Source organism: Pleurodeles waltl, chromosome 11 (genome assembly GCF_031143425.1).
Source record: "Pleurodeles waltl isolate 20211129_DDA chromosome 11, aPleWal1.hap1.20221129, whole genome shotgun sequence".
Lineage (NCBI taxonomy): Eukaryota > Metazoa > Chordata > Amphibia > Caudata > Salamandridae > Pleurodeles > Pleurodeles waltl.
The window spans coordinates 53218549-53238972 of NC_090450.1; the positions used below are offsets into that span (position 1 = coordinate 53218549).

Sequence of the window (20424 nt, forward strand, 5' to 3'; positions counted from 1 at the left end):
TAACTATAGTATTTTGTACTGGAAGTGTATCCTTCAAGTAGAAAGCCCATGCTAGATATCATGCGCACACTTTGGCACTATGGTGTGAAGGTGTGTGTGTAGTGCTGGGCAGCCTATTTGTGCACGAGCACTGGGGAAGAGAGTAGCAGTGATATACCTTAGTAAAATGTTTTCCAACCTTTTGACTTCTGTGGGCCCCCACTTTAATACTTCTGGAACCCAGGGACCCCCAATGAATCATCATTAGAATCTGTGGACCCCCCACTGAGTCATTACTGGAAGCCTGATACCTCAGCTTAAACATTGTTGTTAATTTGAATCACAAAACAATATACAAAAAATAAACAAACATTCATCAAACAGACACAAATGATAAAACATTTTACTTAATGTGCAAACAAATATAAATAAATAAATACAAATAGACATTTTTAGAGGAATGTTAGAGCTTTTCTAAATTAAATTGAAACTACACATCTTCCATACTGTATTCTGTTTGATGCACCTGCACGCTCCCATTAATCAATCTAAGGATACTAAGTTAGTTTCTAGTCTCCGATTTCAAATTCCATGACATTTACAGTATGTTTTAACATTTTCAATAGAACGTTTAGCTACTTTATTTGTATGCATTTTATTTATCTGTTAATAATATTAAATTTTCTAAGCAGTTGTGGACCCTCTGAGGATGCTTCGAGGACCCCCAGGGGTCCCTGGACCACAGGTTGGGAACCACCGTCTTAGTAGATATGTCTTTGTGCTGCTCTCCACCTAGCGCAGCGCAACAACTTAGGTTGCTACACAGCGTTCCACTTCTGTTTAGTAATTCTGGCACTATGCAATTTTTTATTATTCGCTCAAAGCAGCTGTGCAAAACCTGGGTCTAGGAGTGCCAAGCGTACTATATAGTGCATTGTTCTTTAACTTTGACACACATATTGATCCATTTGCAGTATCTTTGTAAAGGGTACAATTTCAGGTTGCACTGTTTTTCACATACTCCCAAAGCACACCACCATATTTTGAAATATTTATGAACTTCCAGATCACTGATAAATATGATCAAATGCAGCATTTTTTAAATCGTGACATAATAGATCTGTGCTAACTAACTAACATATATCACTATGTAGAGCATCTGTGATATTTTACCAACGCCCACCCTCTTATTGCAGCCCTACACTTATGGCAGTGATAGGACTGATTGGGTGTCTCTGACATTGCATGACACTGAAAATATGGAATGTCAGTGCTTAATTCCAAACTCCCCAACATGCCTTCGCTGTCCCAGTACCGGCACGTCTGCCCTGCGTAATGCTCTCACCGACACCGGAAATAAAAACTAATTTGTTGACAGTTTCAATGTATTTAACCCATAGAAACGACTTTCAGGCAGTGCCAAATTTCCATCCTTTTTTTCCAACATCCTAGGGATTCTAGAGCTACCCAGAGTTCGTGGGTTCCCCTGGAGTAGATCACAAAATGAGCCAAGATACAGCAATATTTTCGTTTTTTTTTTTAAATGGGAAAAAGGGCTGGCGAAGAAGGCTTGCTTTTTTTTCCTGAAAATGGCATCAAAAAAGTGTTTATGGTGCTAAAATCACCATCTTCCCAGCTTTCAGGAACAGGCAGACCTGAATCAGAAAACCACATATTTCAACACAATTTTGGCATTTTACTAGGACATACCCCATTTTTACAGAAATGGGTATGAAACCAATGCTGGATCCAGGAAGCTAAACATTTCTGAAAAGTAGCCAAAATTCTGAATTCAGAAAGGGGTCATTTGTGTAGATCCTACAAGGTTTTCCTACAGAAAATAACAGCTAAAATACAAATAAAATTGAAATTGAGGTGAAAAAAACTGCCATTTCTCTCCCCGTTTTCCTCTGTAACTTTTTCCTGCCATGTCAGATTTTCAAAAATAATATACCGTTACCTCTGCTGGACTATTCTAGTTACAGGGATATATAGGGCTTGTAGTTTCATCAAGATCCCTAGGTACGCAGAGCCAATAAAGGAGCTGCACCTTGCAATGGGTTTTCATTGTATACCGGGCATACTGTAATTCATTTGGTGAAATATAAAGAGTGAAAAATAGGTATCAAGGAAACCTTTGTATTTTCAAAATGGGAACATGATAAGGTGTTGAGAAGCAGTGGTTATTTGCAAATCTCTGAATTCCGGGGTCCCCATACTGGCATGTGAATTATAGGGCATTTCTCAAATAGACGTCCCTTTTACCCACAGTCTTACATTTGGAAGGAAAAAATGTAGAGAAAGACAAGGGGCAATAACAATTGTTCTTCTATTCTATGTTCCTCCCAGTCTCCCGATATAAATGGTACCTCACTTGCATTGGTAGGCCTAATGCCTGCGACAGGAAACCAACATGGACACATCACATTTTTACATTGAAATCTGATCTGTTCTTTGGAAAGTGCCTAGCTGTGGATTTTGGCCTCTAGCTCAGCCGGCAACTCGGGAAACCTGCCAAGCCTGTGCATTTTTGAAAACTAGACACCTAGGGGAATCCAGGATGGGGTAACTTGTGGGGCTCTCAACAGGTTCTGTTACCCAGAATCCTCTGGAATCCTCAGCATTTTGCCAAAATACATGTTTTCCTCACATTTCGGTGACAGAAAGTTCTGGAATCTAAGAGAAGCCACAACATTTTCTTCCACCCAGCATTGCCCCAAGTCTTGTGATAAAAACTGTACCTCAGTTGTGTGGGTAGACCTAGTGCCCACGACAGTAAATGCCCCAAAGCACAAAGTGAAGCAAAACACAAATGATGGATGGAATGCGGAACCAATCAAACATTCACCCCCAGTCACAGATCTGGGTTTAATCCATTGTTCTTTTGCTAACTATGCCACCCCAGTTTAGACCCAGCTGTATGCAAATCAGTCTTGACCCTGTTCCTAATGGGAACAGTCCAGCTCGAACTGCCAGGCCAGGTCCTCCCTGGACCGTAAACAAGCATCCTGGGACCGGTTTCAAGGTCTCACAGGGTCAAGACTGACTTGCATGTGGCTGGGTCCAAGCTGGAATGGCATGGTGAGCAAAAAAACTGATGGATTAAACCCAGATCTGTGCCTGGGGGGTGAATGTTTGATTTGTTCTGCATTCCGTCCATCAACTGTTCTTTTTCTAAAACACAAAGTGGGCACATCCATATTATTAAATAAAAAACGACCTGTTTTTTCTGAGGGGGTACCTGCGTTTTTGGTCCTGGGCTCAGCAGCCATATAGGGAAACCTACCCAACCCAAACATTTCTGAAAACTAGACACCTGAGGGAGTCCAGGGAGGTATGACTTGCGTGGATCCCCCAGTGTTTTGTTACTCAGAATCCTCAGTAAACCTCAATTTAGCTAAAGAAATCAAATTTTTCCCACATTTCTGTGTGGGATCACCGCACCAGGACAAATTTCCTACCACCCAATGTTCCCCTCAGTCTCCCGGTAAAAATGATACCTCATATGTGTAGGTGGGCCAAGTGCCTGTGACAGACAAGAGACAAAACATGCCGAAATTGAGGGGAACCAAAGCGGGTCCAAAAGGGCAGTTTGAAAAAAAAACATTTTTAGGCTGACCAGTGGGGCAGAATTTTTATTGGTATAGATGCGAAAATGCTGAGTGGCAGGAATTTTGTGGATTCCTATAGATTTCGGAGGGTTCCATCACAAAAATGTGGGAAAAATGTGTGATTTGCAGCAAAGTTGGAGGTTTGCAGGGCATTGTGGATAAGAAAATGGTGCAGGGTGCATGTGAAGCACACCACCCTGGACCCACTCAGATGTTTAGTTTTCAGATGCGTCTAGGGCCCGTGGATTTTTCTACATGGCAGCGTCCCAAAGTCCAAAAAGTGCAGCCCTCACCATTCCAAGTGGGACGATTTTGAGATTTAGACAAGCTCTCATGGCCCAAATGTAAAACCAAAACCCAAAATAATAAAATGTCCTTTTGCTTGGCGTGGAATAACATGTTTTAGTGTGCAGGGGAGAGCTGAAAGACTGATACCCCCTTCAGCTGGGGTGGGGGCAAAACTATGCCCATACTGGTTGGTAGCCACCACCCCACATTTTTTCTATTTTTTATTCCTTGACATCTAGTAGGCTTTCTGCCCCCCCCCCCCCACGCCCTCCCCCCCACCGGGAAATGGATCGGGGGTAATTGCCCCATTTGCCTTCCAGTGGGCAGAACAACTTTGTCCCCATTTATTTGGTGTGGCCATACCCCCACCCTCTTTTTTGGAGAAACAAAAATCTTCCCTGGTCTCTGGTGTGGTTTCTGCCCCCGTTAAGGGCAGATGGGCCTTCCAAAAATAGGCTCATCTGCCCCCCAAGGGGGAGCAGATATGGCCAACAGTAATGCACCCCATAGGGAGCGACCCTTGCCCAAGGGGCTGCCCCCCCCAAACAAAACACACACATACAAACACCAATCCCTGGTGCCTAAGAAATTACCTAAAATACGTTTCCCCCCCAGGGGAGTGACCATTGCCTAAGGGGTCGCTCCCCTTGCGTGAAATTGGCTCAAAAAACAATCCCTGGTGCCTAGTGGTTTCTGTCACCCTTGGGGCAGATCGGCCTAATAAAAATAGGCAGATCTGCCGCCGAGGGGGGCAGAAATGGCCTAAAATAAATTTGCCTCCACGGGAATGACCCTTGCCTAACGGGTCGCTCCCCTTGCGTAGAATTGATGCAAAAAAATAAAAATCCCTGGTGTATACTGGACCTAATGGCCTAAAATAAAATTGTCCACCAGGGGAGAAACCCTTGCCGAAGGGGTCGCTTCCCATGTCTAAAAAAAATTTAAAAAATAATCCCTGGTGCCTAGAGCTTATGCCCCCAGGGGGCAGATCTGCCTTATTAAAATAAGTCGATCTGCCCCCAAGGGGGGGGGGCAGAAATGGCCTAAAACAAATTTGCCCCACCAGGGGAGCAACCCTTGCCTAAGGGGTCACTCCCCTCACGTGAAACTGGCCTAAAAACAAAAAATCCCTGGTTTCTAATCGTTTCGGGCTAATAATGGGGTCATTCCCAACATATGAAAAAATAAAAGAAACAAAAAAAAAGTTATCCTTTGTGTCTAGAGGTTTCTGCCCTCCCCCCGGGGGCAAATCGGCCTAATTATAATAGGCCGATCTGCCAGCGGGGGCAGAAATGGCCTTAAAATAAATTGCCCCCCTTTTCCCCGGCTTGGGCAAGGGCCGCTCCCCTTATGTGTACATTTTTTTAAAATCCCTGGTATCTAGTGGTCATTCAGGCAGCAGAAGGGCTGAGAGAGATATCAAAGAAAAGGAAGGGAAAGGCCTTTCCTTCCTTTGATGCCTCTCTCGCCCCTCCATGTGATCAGAGGAGAAATGCTAAAGCATTTCTCCTCCGATCCGCGCTGGAAGCTGAGCTTCCAGCAAGGATGGGGGAAGCCTCTGATGAGGTCAGCGTGCGATCGCACGTTGACATCATCAGATGCCACTTGGGGGTGGGGGTGAAAGGGGAAGCGATTCACCTTCCAGCCCTGCCCGTGGGAGGAGGGAGCGAGGCACCCGGGAGGAGCACTAGTGCTTCCCCCGGGGTCCGGTACTTGGACGAGGTGGGTAAATCCCTGGCACCTGAGCACCACGGCTGCGGACGTAACAACCTCGTCCAAGGCACCCGAGGGGTTAATGTTGTTAAGTAAAAAAAGACAACATTACCTGTAGGTTATGCTCATAATGTTGGACAAGTTGTCAGCTACGATTTTGTAGAACAAATAAACATGATATGTTGATTTTTAAAAGGAGAGTCAGTTTTGGGGAAGAGTGCCTCCATCAGGTGAACATGTTTGTATGTGGAAGTTGATTATAAGGAATTTAAGGCCCGTATTTATACTTTTTTAGCGCCACGTTTGCGTCATTTTTTTATGCAAAAGCGGTGCAAACTTGCAAAATTCTATTGTATTTTGTAAGTTTGCACCACTTTTGCATCAGAAAGCGGCGCAAATGCGGCGCTAAAAAAGTATAAATACGGGCCTAAATGTTTAAGTCTCTATTGACATAGAAAGGATGTGAGTGGCAGGGAATATGGTAATTTTTGGTTCGGAATGGCCCTACATCCCATGCTATACTGCTAGCCACTCATGTTTTTTGTCAGCAGCTATTGTATTGCAGTAGTATTTTTTACGTTTCAAAGGTAAATGCGTGGCTATCTGTTCCATTTTTTTCTTTGAATTCCTGCACTTGTAGACTTGTTTATTCCATTATAAAATGAGGACTACACGTTCCAGAATTCAAATAAAAAACCTGGTCTCGAGAAGTTCACCATGGATGGACTTAGGAATCTTGGCCGCTTTGCAGTAGTGTTGCTTTCCCAAAAGCCAGGATTGTCGGAAGGTATCACGCGACACATACAGGGCGCCACCTTGCAGCTAAAGATCTATTTTAATGGCAGCCCTGCCAAGTGCAGCACATCTCGTGTTAGAATAACGCATTTTCAGTCCTTTTCCCACATTACCGCAATGCCTGAGATTGTCACGCAAAAGAACCGTGTCCTGAAGTGTGGTAAATCCGTGTAGTTCCAGTTTCTCACTTTACTAGCTAATCTCTGAGTACTGTTTATCAAAGGCCAAAAGGAGACACGTGTGCAATGGGAGGTATAGGATTCTCGATATATTACGAGAAAATACGTATCCTACCATTATAGAAACTTATATCCCAGCCAAGCAAGCCAGCCCCCCTCAGCATCTCAGTTCCAGGGCTCCATGGTGCAAGCACTGGTCCTCGGGTAGATGGGGCACCCAACGGAGATCTGGTGCTCGGTGAGAGGACTTTACACATGCCTTCTCCCCAAAGATCATTAATCAAATTATGATGTGCCGACCCCCAAGGTCTTCTCCCCCCACCCTCGGAGAAATGAAGAGAAAGTGTGAGCGAGCGCAATGCTCCTGAGATTACAAGGGCACTAGGATAGTACCCTTCCATTCTGGTGCTTTGAAGCACTTTTAAGGTCTTCTTACAGTTTCTGGCTGCTGAAATGGGTGTCATTTCTGATATCTATATGGTTACCTCGTCTTCATCCCTTGATTTTGCTCATGAGAAAGTGTCACTCACAGTCATTGAAATGTCACTCATAATTACACTGAAATTATGAAAATGTCACACAGCAATCTGAAACCTTGGCTGCTGTGCAATGGCATTTCAGGGACACATCTGCACCTGAAAGGCGATTAATTTATTGAGGTACTGCACAGAGCATAGATCCAGCTAGCACTTCTTCTAAAGGCATTAGTTATATCGCAAAATAAATCAAATTTTAGGTTAAGCTACAAAATCTTATTGCAATCATGCACAGATACCTTCTTGATTAATATAGGCAAGTGGCGCTTTATTTCCCAGCAGGGGTCATGCCCTTCCGCTCTGTTCTCATCGTCCCTTGATTCAAGTGTTCTTGGAAACACTCCGAGGTCCTCTCCCATTAGACAAGCCACGTGGCTTTTCGAATATGCCTCTCGCAGCTGTGGAAAAAAAGCATGACTTCAAATAAGCCCTTTGCATTTATGGTAATTTCTCTAGAGTGGGATACCTAACTCAGATTTTTTTTCAAAGAAACATCACAGAAGATATTCTAGGAAACCGGAAATAATTATGATAATATATACTGGCCATGCATTCTATTTTACAGACAAACTAACCAATCCACTTATGCTTCAAGGCCCATATTTATACTTTTTTAGCGCCGCATTTGCGCCGCTTTTTGACCCAAAAGCGGTGCAAACTTACAAAATACAAATGTATTTTGTAAGTTTGCACCACTTTTGCGTCGAAAAATGACGCACATGTGGCGCTAAAAATGTATAAATATGGGCCCAAATGCGTAAATGCATGGTTTAGTAAAAAAGAAATCTTGGTTTTCACATCAGTGACATTGCTAGAGTTTTTTTGACTCAGTGGGCTCCAACATGCCACACGTCACCGCCATCCCAGTGTCTTTGTCTAATTTTTAAAAAAAGGCTCTTTCAGCAAATGTACTTTTTTATTTATGCATCTGATTTTTTTCAGATTTTATTTGTTCATTTCCAGGAAATATTTTTAATTGCAAAAGCGTTGTCCAAGATTTTAGCTGTGTCCTTCAGAGATGGGTAGTGCTTAATTTGAGCCGGTGCTTGCAGCTGAGACCCACCTGTAGTCATTTTTGGGAACAGGCACTACTGTTCCTTCATCAGACTTTGGCACAGAGGAAGACAGAGGAAAACAGCAAGGGGAAAGAGAAAAATGGGTAACGGTGACCAAAAGAGAAAGGAGGGAGGGAGACTAAAGGAGAAAGAAGGGACGAAAAAGAACATGCAGGAGTGAGATAAATGGACAGAGAGTGACTAGAGGTGGATGAAGGAGTCTTAAGGTGGAATTACAAGTAGACATTTAAGACCTGTCATGGGCTTCTGAGCAAAACAATGAGACCTGACACTTAGGGCCACATGTACAAAGCATTTTTCTAATTGCAAATGGGCCGATTCACAGAATCGGCCTGCTTACAACTAGAAAAATGCTTTTTGGGTTGTACAAAGCCCAAATTGCAAATCTGTTACTTGTTACCGAATTGCACTTTGGGTTTTGGAATTCAGTATTTGGAAGGGGCATGCTCAGGGCATTCCTTCCTAATACCGAATCTGAATGGTATGTACCATTGTTTTGTGACCATGAATGCAGTTCCAAAACAATCGCAGCTAACACCAATTTGAAAATGGCGCTAATGCAATCGCAAACGGGAAGGGGCCCGCATGGGACCCCTTTGTGAATGGCAGTGAAAGTATTTTTTCAGAGCAGTCAGTAGTCCCACGGACCACTGCTTACTCTGAAAAAATTAAAAGAAATCTTTTCATTTTTCTTTTTGAAACAATGAGCCCTGACACATAGGGCCACAGGTAAAAAGCATTTTTCTAATCGCCGTCTAAAATAGAAAAATACTTTTTGGGATGTACAAAGCCCAAGTTGCGAATCAGTAACTTGTTACTGAATCGCAATTAGGGTTTTGATATTCAGGATTAGGAAGGGGGTGTTCAGGGCGTTCCTTCCTAATACTGAATCTGATTGGTATGTACGATTGTTTTGTGACTGTGAATGCAGTTCCGAAACAATCACAGTTAACACCAATTTCAAATCGGTGCTAACGCATTCACAATCAGGAAGGAGCCCGCATGGGACCCCTTTGTGAATGGTAGTGAAAATATTTTTTCAGAGCAGTCAGTGGTCCTACGAACCACTGCTTACTCTGAAATAATAAAAGGAAACCTTTTCATTTTTCTTTTTGCAATGCATTCCATTTTCCTTTAAGGAAAAAAAAACACTGTCTTTTAAAAAAAGCAATCACAGACATGGTGGTCTGCTGTCCCCAGCAGGCCACCATCCCTGTGAGTGCAGCCGAACCAATGAGGTTGTGAATTGCAACCCATCTCCTGAATATTAATGAGGTAGGCCATTTGTGACCCATCGAGAATTGCTAAATGTGTCTCAGACACATTTGTACATTTCATTTTGCAAGTCTCTAATTGTGATCTGCAATGAATCGCAATTAGTGACTCACGAAATGAAATGGTCGTACATCTGGCCCATATTCTTTTAAAAATCAAGCACTGGGGTCAGATGCATTTTATTTAATTTTATTTGCTCTTACTCCTGCCAAAAAAGCTATGATCTTTGGTGCCACGTGCCCGCATGCTATAAGTAATAAATTTAGTCATTCTGGTTTTCAACAAATGCTGGGACGCTCAAGCCAATAGTAACAATATTAAAAGTTAAACTACAACTCCCTGATTGCAACATGCGACTGGATAAAATGCAAGGACTGTATGATGGTGTCACAGGCAGCAACTACGTATAGTTTTATCCTGGAGGACTATCGGACTCTTTGCTTAATTTGTGCTTGTTGTTTCTGGTACTGAGCACCAGCACTTATTGTTGAGGGCCGGCGCTTATTCTTCGTCCCCAAGCATTTGCTGTGAGCAAAAGACACATATGGGAAAGACGGAGGAAGAGAAAAACGAAAAAGCGTCACAATTGGAGAAAGCAGAAAGCTGCAAAAGTGAGCTGAAGGGGCAGGGAGCGGCTTGAAATGGAATGTAGTGGCCCGAGATAGCTTCAGGATTACGCAACCTCAATATTCCGTGTTCCTACATTTAATTGCAGCAGCTGCGTGTTTAAGAGGAGAGCTCTGAGCACCGGCACCTTGTTATTTACAAATTAAGCACTGATCGGACTGTACTATCAGACCTTGTAGAGACTACCAGGTACACACTACAGAAGACACTCTCACATCCTAAACCAGATTAGCAGCAAACCCAGGAGGACCACCTTATAACTGAAATTTTGTGTTTATCTTTGGGTCTTGTGGTGTGAGTGAGCAGATGAATGCAAGAATGAGACAATGCATGGATGAATAGATGCATGAGTGGAATGATTAATAAGTGAGTGCTTGGACTGGGATGAGTGACTGGATGGATAAAAGCATCAAGTAACTTTCATCGTGAGCTACTACTATTAGCCTGGCCGACAGCTGGGGAAGTGGGGGCTTGGAGTATGCATAAGTGCGCTTGTATGCAGACAGCACACTGAGCACCTCAAGAGGCATTTAGGGCCTAATTTATGGAAAGTTAGCGCCACCTTTGCGTCATTTTGTGTCGCAAAAGAAGCATAAACGTTCAAAATCAGTGCTAACTTTCCATAAATCAGGCCCTCAAGGTTAATGTGTACTTCCTATCACTCACAGAATACACAGTAGCAGGAGCTACAATGGCAGTGGCATTGGGAACTCTTTCAATAGTTCCAGGTACTGATGCCTGCTTCATTCAAGAGACCTCTAGTAACATCTTAGGGCTCTGCAGCCCAAATCAGTAAAGTGCCGAGTTCTGATTTTGGAGGACTTGGAAACATGAATGGCAATGCTTCTTTCGAAACAGCAAGACCTAGTGACCTTGCAAAGGTATGTTTACATATGATATCGACCCAGGAAAAGATCCGGGCCTGCATACCAATTACACGTTTGTGAAAAAAAGGCCAAGAAGAAATGTATTATTGTCAGACGATCATGTACCAGTATGTTTTCTTTATTTCAGGTATCTGCATTTTAATGGGAAAATCAAGCAAATAACAGAATGTCAACAAACACAATTACTGGTAAGCTCGGACATGGGACAGCTTTAGCACTGCGGACACCATCCTGTGCCCCCCTATTTCACATGGAGGTGTGCCTCCTATTGTTCATCACTCTGTACCCCATAATGAGAACAGCCAGTTCCCCATGAACTGCACCAACTGTGCTCCCCTGAAGCACAATACTCAGGAGCGCATCCCCCAGTGCACACCTACGGAGCATCCTCTGAGGTCCATCACACATCTCTCTTGATTTGCATCAGATGGGCTTCCCTGCAGTGCATCACCTGGTGCTCCCTGAAGCATAATACCCAGGAGCACATCTCCCAGTGTACATCTCAGGGGAATCCCCTAAGGTCCATCACACATCTCTCCTGCTGTGCATCATCCTGTGCTCCCCTGCACTGCATCGCTCAATGCTCCCCTGAAGCACAATACCCAGGAGCACATCTCCCAGCGCACATCTCAGGCGCATCCGCTGAGGTCCATCACACATCTCTCTTGCTGTGCATCAGATGGGCTTCCCTGCAGTGCATCACCCGGTGCTCTCTGAAGCACAATACACAGGAGCACATCTCCCAGTGCACACCTCACGTGCATCCGCTGAGGTCCATCACACATCTCTCTTGATGTGCATCAGACGGGCTTCCCTGCAGTGCATCACCCGGTGCTCTCTGAAGCACAATACACAGGAGCACATCTCCCAGTGTACATCTTAGGTGCATCCGCTGAGGTCCATCACACATCTCTCCTGATTTGCATCAGATGGGCTTCCCTGCAGTGCATCACCCGGTGCTCTCTGAAGCACAATACACAGGAGCACATCTCCCAGCGCACATCTCAGGTGCATCCTCTGAGGTCCATCACACATCTCTCTTGCTGTGCATCAGATGGGCTTCCCTGCAGTGCATCACCCGGTGCTCTCTGAAGCACAATACACAGGAGCACATCTCCCAGTGCACACCTCAGGTGCATCCTCTGAGGTCCCTCACACATCTCTCTTGATGTGCATCAGACGGGCTTCCCTGCACTGCATCACTCGGTTCTCCCTGAAGCATAATACCCAGGAGCACATCTCCCAGTGTACATCTCAGGTGCATCCTCTGAAGGCCATCACACATCTCTCCCGATGTGCACCATCCTATGCTCCCCTGCACTGCATCGCTCAGAGCTCCCCTGAAGCACAATACCCAGGAGCACATCTCCCAGCGCACATCTCAGGTGCATCCTCTGAGGTCCATCACACATCTCTCTTGATGTGCATCAGACGGGCTTCCCTGCAGTGCATCACCCGGTGCTCTCTGAAGCACAATACACAGGAGCACATCTCCCAGTGCACACCTCAGGTGCATCCTCTGAGGTCCCTCACACATCTCTCTTGATGTGCATCATACGGGCTTCCCTGCACTGCATCACTCGGTTCTCCCTGAAGCATAATACCCAGGAGCACATCTCCCAGTGTACATCTCAGGTGCATCCTCTGAAGGCCATCACACATCTCTTCCGATGTGCACCATCCTATGCTCCCCTGCACTGCATCGCTCAGAGCTCCCCTGAAGCACAATACCCAGGAGCACATCTCCCAGCGCACATCTCAGGTGCATCCTCTGAGGTCCATCACACATCTCTCTTGATGTGCATCAGACGGGCTTCCCTGCACTGCATCACTCGGTTCTCCCTGAAGCATAATTCCCAGGAGCACATCTCCCAGTGTACATCTCAGGTGCATCCTTTGAAGGCCATCACACATCTCTCCCGATGTGCACCATCCTATGCTCCCCTGCACTGCATCGCTCAGAGCTCCCCTGAAGCACAATACCCAGGAGCACATCTCCCAGCGCACATCTCAGGTGCATCCTCTGAGGTCCATCACACATCTCTCCTGATGTGCATCATCCTGTGCTCCCCTGCACTGCATCACCGGTGCTCCCCACAGCACAATTCCCAGGAGCACATCTCCCAGTGCACAACTCAGGAGAATCCCCTGAGGTCCATCACACATATCTCTCCTCTGATGTGCACCATTCTGTGCTCCCCTGAACTGCGTCACCCGCTGCTCTCCTGAAGCGCAGTACCCAGGAGCGCATCCCCCAGTGCACACCTAAGGAGCATCCTCTGAGGTCCATCACACATCTCTTCTGATGTGCATCATCCTGTGCTCCTCTGCAGTGCATCACTGGTGCGCCCCGCAGCACATTCCCCAGGAGCACATCTCCCAGAGCACACCTCAGGAGAATCCCATAAAGTCCATCACACATATCTCTCCTCTGATGTGCACCATTCTGTGCTCCTCTGCAGTGCATCACTCAGCGTTCCCCGAAGCACAATACCGAGGAGCACATCTCCCAGTGCACACCTCAGGTGCATCCCATGAGGTCATTCACATATCTCTCCCCTGATGTGCACCATCCTGTGCTGTGCCGCCCGGAAGGGGATCAGGCACAACTCCCAGTAGATGAATCGCTACTTTCCCCACTGCAACACATCACCCAGTGCACCCATCAGGCACATCATACAGTACTCCCCTGGGGAGCATCACACATCATTCTCTTGCAGTGCATCACCCATTGCTTCTCCGTGGTTTATCATTGTGGGCTCTCATGAGGTGTAGTACACAGAGATCCCAACGAGTGCATCACTAGTACTCACCTGAAGCACACCACCCAGTGAACAAAGGAAGTGTAACACTCACAACTGAGATCCCAAGTACCACCCTTGTGCACATAGCTCTGTACTCCTGTTACACACCGACTTGGCCCTCTGCTGCTTATTAGACTGCACTCTCTAAAGCCTATCAGCCAATGACTGCTTCTGCTCAAAGTCACCTACCGCTGTATGTATTGAGGCCTTGTGGTTTTCTGCTCAGTGTGCAGGGGTAGCTGTCTGTCTTGCTGACTTAGTGAAAATGTGTGTCTTCCGGTGCTTTGGCTTATATGCATGTTCTATATGTGCATGAATGGTTTCTGCTTCTGGGCATGCACAATACAAACGACAAACTGACTGGCTTTGACAACGCCTGATTTAAATAACTGAATTATGCTGCTTGTTACTGTTATTATGGTGTAACTTGTTCACTGAACCTGCTTTTAGTCCACATACCACACAGCAGCCCTCACAGCAGTTAAGAATGACAACCTGTTTCCATTGCTCTACTTTTGGAGATTATCCCATTATCAGATATAATGGTATACTGTTTCTTCACCTAAGAAGGTAGAAGGACTAAGTCAGCCATGCCATGATACAATTTTGTGGCCTGTAGGTCAAACACACACATGCATTCCAACAAAAAATACTTAGCTCACTGAGTTATGTAAGCCCATTGAGATTGTAGCCTATGTTGTAGTGCCCAACCCCAGAGCTATAAAATGCAAAGTATAATTTAGGTAGTGGCTTTCTGCCTCTTCATCTGTGGCAATGAAGGATTAACTTGCCCAGTGGGTGAAAAGGCAGAGAAAGCCAGTAAAATGCAAATTAGAACATCAGTAGTTAGACATGTTTAAAAACACAGAGAAAGGAAAATGAATGTCCTATCACCCCTCTTCCTGAGCATGCCCTCTCCTCTGCCCCGTCATTGGAGTAATTTAGGTGGCGTGGGTACAACATCAATGTAATGTGCCCTCAAGTGCAGCACACGCTGCAGTGCTTCATATGTGGAAGATAAGTGCCAGGGCCCTAGACCACGTGCCTCTGCAGTGTGCACACCCACTACCCCGGGCCAGCATTGAAATGGCAGTGCCAACACAATTAGTGACCATCACACACCTACAAGTGTGATAATTTAGGCTACTCCAAGCTCCTTAAGCTATAAGAGTGGCTTGGGCTGCACATATTAGTCATTTTTAATGTATATTGAATTAATAAACAGCTGTTGTTCTAGTGCTCATCAAATTAAGCAGATAGCGCCCCCATCTGGCAGACTGTCAGACTGGTAGATGTTGAAAATTAAGTGCTGGAAACCACTGGCTCAAATTAAGCCCTGACATGCTGCAGGTTCTGCCCAAGGAGGGCTGCCAGGGCTGATCCATTATCCTGGTGTGCCTATGGTCCATATCTCATTTCCTATGTATTTACATTCTTCAAACACAGCAGACATTATTGCTGAATATCATTGCTGCAAGCAGCCACCCCAAAGTCATTGTAATCTAAAGGATCTTTGGAGCCCTAGGCAATAAATATTTTGAGTCCCTATGATTGGTACAACTTTGAAGTTTATTACACATTATCTGTAAATTCAAGCCATCATGATGCCAAATAATACTGAACATTCAGCATTGTGGCCACTTAGCTGCTGCAATATACCTTGCTCACTGTCCTACAATTTTTAGTATAGCACCCAGAGGGGGCTCCTCCACTATGGCGGAGGAGCATCACCCCTGCCAGCAGTTGCAAAACTTGAAAAATAAAATGATAATAAACCATGTTTATTTCCGTTTTATTTTTCAAGGCAAGGCGGTGGGCCATGGGGGATGACAGGCAGGGAGGGGGAGTGATTTGCATCTCAGGGCGGCCAAACTCACATGCGCAATGAGCTCTCTCCAACCCAAGCTATGTTGCCCGGTTGGAAACAGCCGGCACAGGCTCCCAGTCTGCCTGGGAGCACAAAGCTAGGGCGCTCAGGCCAATCCTGATGCTGCTCTCATGCTGCCAGAGAGCAGAGTCAGGATTGGCCGCAGGGCAGGCTTGGAGCCTGTGCCTGCAGTGAATGGAGCCAGAAGAGCGCCGATGCAACTGTCGTCAGGTAAGTTTTTAGTTTTTTTAATTTCTATTTTTGTTTTCTTTTTGTTTTGTGCCCCCGCCACTTTGCCCCGACAGCAGCCGCCCTGGATGGCACAGGGTAGAGAGAGTGGATGAGTAAAAAAAATAGAGACCAGTAAGATAAGGAGAGAGAAAGATCAAATTTCCAGGGAGCTATTGGAAGCTGGGGGCCCTGGGTAAATGCTCACTCTGACCAAGCCTTAAAACGTGACTGCTTGATGTTATGATGCATGGATTGCTTACCTCAGATTCAGAAAATTAGAATCGGAATAAATGTGAGTGTTCCTTTGGAAACAGAATTGTAAGTTGAAGTAAGAAAAACTCCTTTAGAACCATAGTCATATGTTCCATACAAGTGCTACATTTGCGATGTATTATTATATTTTAAGCTTATATAGCACTTATATTACAGAAGCCACTTTCAAAGACTTAAGCTGAAAGCAGTCACGTTTAGCAGAATGAACATGATAAAGTGTAGTTATTTTAATTGTTCTCTGATTTCGACCTGGGAAGGATGGAACGCACAGTCGGCTTTGCCTTAATTGGAACTCGTGACCTGCAGATCTTTGCAGAACACTGCAGTCAGCAAATTGACCTATGTTAGGACAAAATCTTATCTGTGAATAGGTGGAACCTTCTATTTTAGGAAACTGATCTTACCTGTTTAGTGTATGTGAGTTTTATGTTAGGAATATGTGTTTGCTGTTTGTTTGGAATAAAGTATCTTTGTACGATTGGCTCTGACACTCGGTTGCGTCAGATCGAAGTGATGAGGCATCCATTAGAGAATTAGGGAAGACAGTAGGCAATAGAACAACCCACCAGGATTGCATTATTTTATATTCTACATCTTTGAAACTGACTTTCCATTTTGGAGCTGCCTGTCCTGGGTACTCATACAAGCCCCCACCCGGCTAATCAAACTACCATGGAGTTTAGGCTATATTTCAATGCATCAGACACTGGCGTACCCTTGAATCCAAGGGCTAATGCTTCAACTGTTGGTTGGATGTCCTTGTTTGGGAGAGAGAGTCGAAAGTATTGTGATAGGATGACCTTCAATTATCAGGGATATTAGAAATGCTACGTCTTTGTTAAAAACTTTGAAAATGAAATCGGAGAATTACAATGAGTAGGAAAATTGTATTTTTTAAAGGGAATATTTATAGAATTCGGATAAAGTTTGCGTGGTTTGTGTTTTTTAAACCATTCGTAAAGGTAAAATTAAATGACATTGAACTAAGACAAATATGCATCTGAGAATGATTTTCCTCTTTTTATCACGTGTCTGTACCAAGGCGTGATGAAACTGATGTGATGACTAGCTGCTTTTGTGAAAGATGAATCATCTTTAGCATAGAAATGTGACTGTTGTCCTTGGATGGCTCCTGTATTTAGCTCCCTTTCTTCACCTTTCATCCATTATTGCTTAAGTGTTTACATTGGTATGATGACTTGTCATGGAACCCGTTAGTTATGGAATTCTATTTGGAGCACTGTGTTGTACTGCAATGCAACTGGACTTCTTTTGCACAATGTATGATGTTCCATGCTGACAGAATCTCAGAATGCAATGTGCAAAAGTGCAAAGGCAGTTGGACACACAGATTTCTTTCAGTGAATGCCAATAAATGAAATTTCCCCAGGCCAAAATGTGGGCTAAAAGAAGGCCCAAACCCTAGAAAGGAAATGTGAAAAAATATAGAAGTTTATGTGGCTGCTGCATCATGTGTTGACACTGGTATTGGGGTGCTACCCACAGAAAGTCCCCTTTATTTCGAGGGGTTTGGCTTCCAGCAACAAAGTCCATAACGTTGATGGCCTAGGCTTCCCCACCACGCTTTCCACCTCTCTTACCATGAAACAAGTTACTAACTCATTTTTAGGGCATGGTGCCTGATCGTGAACTTGTAAAACGGCGGGCAGGATATCAGTAATCTCCTCCGCCAAGATCGTAATCAGGCCCACAGTCTTTCAGGAACTTCCACATCAGGGAAGTAATTGTTTCAGAAAAAGAACAGTGATCCGCAAACGCAATTTTTTTTTAAAGGAGTTAATAGTCAGTGACTTTCACCAGTGTTTATAATCGCTGCTTGCTTCCTAGCTAGAAAGATTGTGATTCCATGTTGTTGGAAGCCTCACAGCTGACCTTATAGAACTTCACCATGCTGACCATATCCTGCCTCACACGATCTTAATCAATATGCTGGTTGGAGGCCACTGTGAGAGACATAGGCATCTAAATGGAACAAGAAACCACCTCTGGAGGTCAACAATTTAATGAAACACAGGCGGGATTCTGACAACATAATGCTTACAAAATAGGATGAGACACAAACATTGTGTTAAAATATTGTAATGTCAAAGATATCATTGGACAGAATAGAGAAGGTGAGGATGTATATATTTTAAGTCTTTATGTGGTTTTGTGAAATATAGTAGTACATAACATTGCTCTTTAATTATTTAGTTGAGTTGTACTAGTTCATTTGTTATAAGGTGTTATTATTTTAATATGAATTATGTTTAGTTACTTTTTAGAGTGGGCTTGTTGTTTTGATTTGGTAACATATTTTAAGACTCTTTATTTTCTGTCAATTTTTTGTTGGGTTTGTGAAGGAATATGGTGGGAAGGTGTTTACTTTTTTTGTAATTGATTTTAATTTTTTATATATGTTTTCATTTGTTGATAAGCATGTTGTTTTATTTAAGAGACAACTTCTAACATGTGATATTTATGTTAACTGGGAAGCTAGATTATCAATTGTGTTAGCTATTTGATTGTTTTAATAGTTAATCAGTAATCACTTATATTATGTTCAATGACTTTTTATCTAATAGATATTATATAGTGTTATTATTTTTATTGATAAAGTGCATTGTTATTTTTTCTGCTTTATTTAATTTAGTTTTGTAGTTGTTGGTATTTTACAGTGATAGGGTAGGAAGAACTTGTAATATTTTTTTAATTTTTAATTGATATGCTTTTAAAATAGCATTTTATTTATAATGCTATATGTTAATTTCCTGTTTTTAGTTTAACATTTTTTATAATTATTATATAATGCTAAATATTGCATATGTCTATATGTTTATAGAAATATTATGTTTATGTTTATTTAAGTTGTATAAATGTAATTCATTTGTATTAATTTAGGAAAGGGAAAATTAAATCTGACTTTTCATATTCAACATTTTCTTTATTGTTGCTTACCCTCTGACCCTTCCAAAACCCAAGAATTACCCTATTGTTGCTATGTCAGAATGGAAATAGTCAATCCGACTCCCCTTCCCCCCAACCCCCAGGGACCAAAGTTTTACATACTGGTTAGTCACATTAGAGCTGGAATAATACATCTGGCTCATTGAGCTGCCAACACTTCCCCTACTTTTGCTTACGTTGGAGTGGAAATAGTAAGTCTGACCCCTCCAATGTCCAACACTGACCCTACTAATGCTTAGACAGGAGTGGGAATAGAAAATCTGATGCCTCCAATGTCCAACACTTTCCCTACTGTTGCTAATGTTGGAGTGGAAATAGCAAAAGTCTTCGCCAAAGTCCAATTCTTACTATTGCACCATGCTTTAGAGTGGTGATAGTAAATCGGGCCCTCCTAAAGTCCAACACTATCCCTGCTGTTCTTTATGGTCCAGGGGGAATAGTAAATCTAACTCCTCCAAACGTCCGCAATTCCCCACTTTTGCTTATGTAAGAGTGAGAACAATATATCTGAACTTTCCAAGTCTTATTTTTAAAAGTTACTGTAATGTGTCATTGTTTGCAGTAATATTTTTCAAGTATTTGTATTTCGATAGTGTTATTGTACTCATTTTTAAATAAAATTATTAGTATACTTTATTCTTTATGTTTAAATAATGTGTTTTAAATATTATGTTTATTCTTTTTTTGCACTTATTTTAAAATATGTATTTTTACTTTATGTAATGTAATGTAATATAGTGTGCTGCTTGTCACTCATGAGGGAATCTAATTGTTAAGTAGGTGAGTGTAGGAGTGTGGTGAGGCTGGGCCTGAATACAGGCAGTCTCAATGATCCCTCAAGAAGACTAACTGAATAGCCAGGTGTTCAGCTTTTTGCAGAATTTAAGATGCGAGGAGGAGGCCCTGATGTGTTGGTGGAGATTGCCTCAGGATTGGGTGGCCTGGTAGGAGAATGGTCAACTTCCCATTCTGCTTCTGTGGATGTGGGCTGTGTGTGTGAGTCAGAGTGATGCTTAGCGATGATATCAGGTGGGTTGGTGGAAGTGACGCCTGTGATTGAGTTATGCGCATTGTGTAGTGACTTGAAGGCGTATGTGAGAAGTTTGAACTAGCAGTGCTTCTGCATCGGGAACCAGTGGAGCTCTCTGAAGAGTGGTGTGGGTTCACCGCGGAAGGTCATGGGCAAGTTTGGTGGCGGCGTTTTGGAAAGTTTGTAAGTAGTACATTTTTTAATATATTTGTTTAAATGCAATATTATTTGTAAAGTTAATATAGTGTACAATAGGTAAAATGCGATATACTTACCCATTGTATAA

The 20424-nt window shown here is 43.5% G+C and overlaps 1 protein-coding gene across 1 annotated transcript in view; it reads right to left on the reverse strand.

Annotated features, from left to right (window-relative positions):
- The window catches only part of TNFSF10 (TNF superfamily member 10), a 101948-nt gene that overhangs the window by 64621 nt on the left and 16903 nt on the right, over positions 1–20424 (reverse strand). Inside the window, exon 2 of the mRNA XM_069213042.1 lies at positions 7341–7499. Coding sequence (XP_069069143.1) covers positions 7341–7499 — 159 coding nt within the window. The remainder of the gene's footprint in view (positions 1–7340; positions 7500–20424) is intronic.